The sequence below is a fragment of the Helianthus annuus genome, chromosome 1 (assembly GCF_002127325.2).
Source record: "Helianthus annuus cultivar XRQ/B chromosome 1, HanXRQr2.0-SUNRISE, whole genome shotgun sequence".
In the NCBI taxonomy this organism is placed as follows: domain Eukaryota; kingdom Viridiplantae; phylum Streptophyta; class Magnoliopsida; order Asterales; family Asteraceae; genus Helianthus; species Helianthus annuus.
Window position 1 is genome coordinate 52,092,348 of NC_035433.2, and position 4,810 is coordinate 52,097,157.

Here is a 4,810-nt window from a genome sequence, read left to right on the forward strand (position 1 = left end):
GATTCCAAAATTTATAAATGTAATTTTTAAAAGACTCAGTTTTATTATAAAAAAATAGCAACGCAACTTTTGCGCATTTGCCTTATGTTACGATGTAATTTCCAAAAGAATTTAGACCCGTTATCACAAATGTTAAAAATAGTCTTTTGTCTCCTCTCAAGACAAGCGCTTGATTGGTTTGGTTTTAATGAATTTTATATTTCAAAAAAAAAAGTTTATTGTTAAATTTCAACCTATCTATAGTAGTTATCTATGGTGTTAATTGTTAAATTTCAACCTATCTTAGTTTATATATATTTCGAGAAAGTAGTATCAAAGATGTAACACCAATGGCAGTTTCTTCTCAACAAGTAGCAACCTTTGAACAGGAACCATGGCGAGACCTCAAAGGAAAGATCGTGATGGTTACCGGCGCATCTTCTGGCCTTGGTTGGGAATTCTGTATAGACTTAGCCAAATGCGGTTGCAGGATCATTGCCGCAGCCCGACGTACTGACCGCCTCAAGGCTCTGTGCCATGAAATTAACAATCATGGACAAGTGAACGTAAGAGAAGCCCAGAAACACCATGTATTGGCGGTGCCGGTGGAGCTTGACGTTACTGCAGGTGGTCCGGCCATTGAGGCATCTGTGAAAAAGGCTTGGGAAGCTTTCGGCCGTATCGATGCTTTAATCAACAATGCTGGTATAACAGGTATGTATAGTCATCTACGCCTTATTGAATAAGAAAGACGTATGATAAGAAACTCACTTCACTAGATCGTAATATAGGTTTCTTAAAATTATATTGCAAACTAGTTGAAAGATAATAACCAAATGTATGTTTCAACTTGTATGCAAACCTACAAATTATAAATTAACTACACACAATTAAAACAACGCAAAGATAATAACCAAATGTATGTTTCATATATTAAAAGTTAAATTTGTGATGGATTGGACGCTCAGATGTTTTTAAAAGGGTAGTTCAAAAATATATAAGAACAAAATCTTGGAATTATGGTATAACTAGTATTAGACCTGCGCACGTTGCTACGCGGGTACACCAAATATCGAACAGATTAATTCAAGTGTTATGTGATGCGTTAACTATATGAAAGCACACGTTTTGACGTATTCGATTTAACTCAATAGCATTGCGATTGGATCAAAATCACTATTAGAAAAGTGTCTAGTTTGTGATAGCCAAATTTGTAGCAAATTAGTCTTACCTACAGATTTGCTACAAAAAATTTCATGCAAAATAAACTTGTCGAAATTCAGGTTATCTACAAAATTATGACAAAATTTCTCGCAAATTTTTGACAAAAATCAATCATAACAAGCGTTGCCACAAAATACCTACAAACCGGTTTTTTATGTTTTTCCTACAATTCTTCCACAATTTTGCCTATTTTTGTATTTTATTTTATGATATTTTACTTTTAAAATTAATAACACTAATGAGAAAAATTATCCATAATTAATAATAATTATTTTTATTTTGCGACAAAATTCTTACAAAATTATAAAACTTTCTCTTAACAGTTTGATACAAATTTCGTACAAATAAAAAATATATTTTTTAATGTTGCGACAAATTTCCTACAACTTAAAAAATGTTTTTTTTTTAAGTTTTGTGACAAAAATCCTACAAACAAAAAAAAAACAAAATTTAAAAGTTACGACAAAATTCCTACAAACAAAAAAAAAAAAACAAAATTTAAAGGTTACGACAAAATTTAAATGTTGTGACGAAATTGCTACAAATGGTTGTTGTGTGGAAATTTTGTTGGAAAATTGTAAAAAAGTTTTGGGTTTTTTTTTTTTTTTTTTTTGTCAGAAAACTGTAGAAAACTTGTAACAAAATTTGAGTTGTGGGAAATTTGAGGGAAACTTTTGTAGGAAAATATGTAGTTTTTTAGTAGTGAATGTAAGGTAATCGAATGTAAAGTATATGTAAGTTAATCGAATTTATATTGTACACTCATAACGTATTTACATGTGAGCCGTCAGGGGTTAAAACTGCAATTTTCAAAAGTTGAAGGGTTGTATAGTAGTTAAAAGTGATATAAATTTGTTTATTATGTAATTCTTTTAGAAGAAAACAAAACAATGGTGTCGTTTGTAAAAAGACAATGGTGTCGCTCGTAAAAAACAATGGTGTCGCTCGAATTTTTCCTATTATACGTTGTATTTGCTACACAAAATTCAATGGTGTCGGACGACACCGTTGTTCAAAGTGTGACTCCGCCACTACTAGTTGGAAAAAAGGAGGGACCATTTTTGTAGATAGACTTTTGAGGGGATGTAAATGAGGTAATAGTATAGAGGTTAAAAGTGTAATTTTTAAAAGTTAAGGGGTTGTATGATGGGTGAAAAAAAGGAGAGACCATTCTATAAATAGCACTGACTCTTGTGCTTAAGATTATATAAATTGCTTATAAAGTATATTATAGATACAAGGGAATTAGAAAATTTGGTTGAAACTATGTTTTGTTACCAAAATACGAGACTAGCGGTATTAAGGTATGTATGTTATGGTGTTTCTTCTTAAGCGGTTGAGGATTCAAATTTCATGACGTGATTTGTAGATTTAGAAATAGGATTCTTTTTTAACAAAAACTCTAACACCTTAATTCAGTTTTTACCTTGCATCTTAAATGAGTTGAATACATAACCTCACATTTGTAAGGAGTGATACCATATCACCAGCCCAATAAATTATAGATTTTAGAAATATGATTAGTGGTTCATGAGTCATTCTAAAAACAGAACTAATTTTATTTAGATTACTGTAAAGTCAAACTATGCAAGTGTATTTCTACTTTTCCTCTCTAAACATATTTAACTTCTCAACAATTAAAATCTTATCACTAAATAAACTTTAACCATTAAATGATGCAAATATTCATTTGGTAAATAGCTCAGTAATATTGGTGAGTTAGATAGAATTTAGGCTACTTGTTATATGGGCCCCACTGGAGGGCGTGAGCTACCACGTTGGTCGTGCCACCTGCGCTAACACAGCGGGTATGGGATTAGATGATATCCGGACCGATTACCAGAAATTATATACCCGCTTACCCGACACATATTCCCGAAACTTTTAAATTTTATATTTATTTTCCTTTAACTATTGTTTAGTAATGTTTGATTCTTGTAGCTTTATTATTTGAAGAATAAACTTTTGAATTGAAATATATATATATATTGATGACATTAATCATATTTATATGTTATGAAATGCAAAACTATTACTTGTGATTAATATTATAATACATTATATTTTTAAACATATCAAATATATAATGATGATGATATGTAAGTTATTTATCATAATTTAATATATTATATAGATTTTTTAAAACATAAAATTATAAAGGAAAGTAAAAAATATATACACATGAAAATTTCAACGGGTATACCTGATACCCGACGAGTAAATATCCGCCAAATACCTGACGCGTAAATACCCACAAAATACCCGACGATTAATGGGCCGGGTATGAGACAAGATTTTATAACAGGATATGTGTATGTGATTAACAAGATAAAAAGAATTTATTAGAAAAAATATGATTACACATTCAAAAACCAAGCCCCTAATCAAGTCCCTCCATTATACCCATTTGGTTGTGTGAATGGTAATCAGAAAAGTGTGCCTACGTGTTGTTTAAGTGACGCCACATGCCAAAACTTTTTTCTCTAACACATATTCTTAGGGTAAGAGTAGGTTTCTTTTTAATTATATTTGTGTGTTGGCTTAAACTTGCGACTTCTTTAATATTACATTGTGTATTTAGGTGCTGTACAAAATTCATTGGATTTTTCAGAAGAAGATTGGGATAAAACCTTTAGGACAAATTTAAAAGGGGCATGGTTGGTGTCAAAGTATGTTGGCCTTCAAATGCGTGCTTTTAATCAAGCAGGATCTATAATCAACATCTCTTCAATTACCGGTCATCAACGTACATTTACACCAGGAGCTCTTGCATATGCTTCTTCAAAATCAGCACTTAATACTATGACAAAAGTTCGTCCTTCATTCTCACAACTTACAACTTTACAACCATCATGACGATATCTTAGGAAGCTTTAAACATCAAAATTTTAAATCATTGTTATTATATTTTATATTATTGATTATTGATATGCATGTTGTGAGCATGCAACTATAATGCTAGGTTTTAACCTTATTTAGTGGCTTGCTCAATAATTGATGTAGGTGATGGCAATGGAACTTGGAAAAAATAAAATAAGGATGAATTCCATTTGTCCTGCACTTTACAAATCTGAGATTACGGAGGGACTCATGCGAAAGAAAGGGTTGAAACAAGTGATTTCAAAAATGGTGCCACTACGAGACTTTGGCAATACTAATCCAGCTTTGACGTCACTGGTTAGGTACTTAATCTGTGACACATCTAATTATGTGACAGGTAATATTTTCATTGCAGATGCAGGACATACCTTAACAGGTGTTCCGATATATTCGTCACTTTAAATCAACCTTGTTATACGAGTGTCATGCGACGTGCTTGTATCAATATATGTATTGAACAAGATCTTTTACAAACTTATTTGTCAAATTACAATAAATATGACAAGCATGCTGGGTTTTTTTTTAATATATGTAAATTGTTACTGGAATCATGTTGTAACATTTACAATAAATATGACATAGTTGCTTGTATGATCAATATAAACATTTACATGTTTGATCACTTATGTTTTAAACATAATGAAAAACATGAATAACATAACTGTTACAGCAGACAGGCCAGCAGAGAATCCAGTCAGAGATGCAGCCATTGAGTTTGACATACTTG

The 4,810-nt window shown here is 31.3% G+C and overlaps 1 protein-coding gene across 1 annotated transcript; it reads left to right on the forward strand.

Moving 5' to 3' along the window:
* Nucleotides 1–314: 314 nt before the first annotated feature.
* On the forward strand, nt 315–4,609 carry LOC110886835 (3-oxoacyl-[acyl-carrier-protein] reductase FabG). Its single transcript, XM_022134685.2, has 3 exons — nt 315–693; nt 3,785–4,014; nt 4,207–4,609. Exons 1-3 carry the CDS (start codon nt 330–332, stop codon nt 4,483–4,485), a joined length of 873 nt encoding a protein of 290 aa, XP_021990377.1. The 5' UTR covers nt 315–329; the 3' UTR covers nt 4,486–4,609.
* Nucleotides 4,610–4,810: the final 201 nt, after the last annotated feature.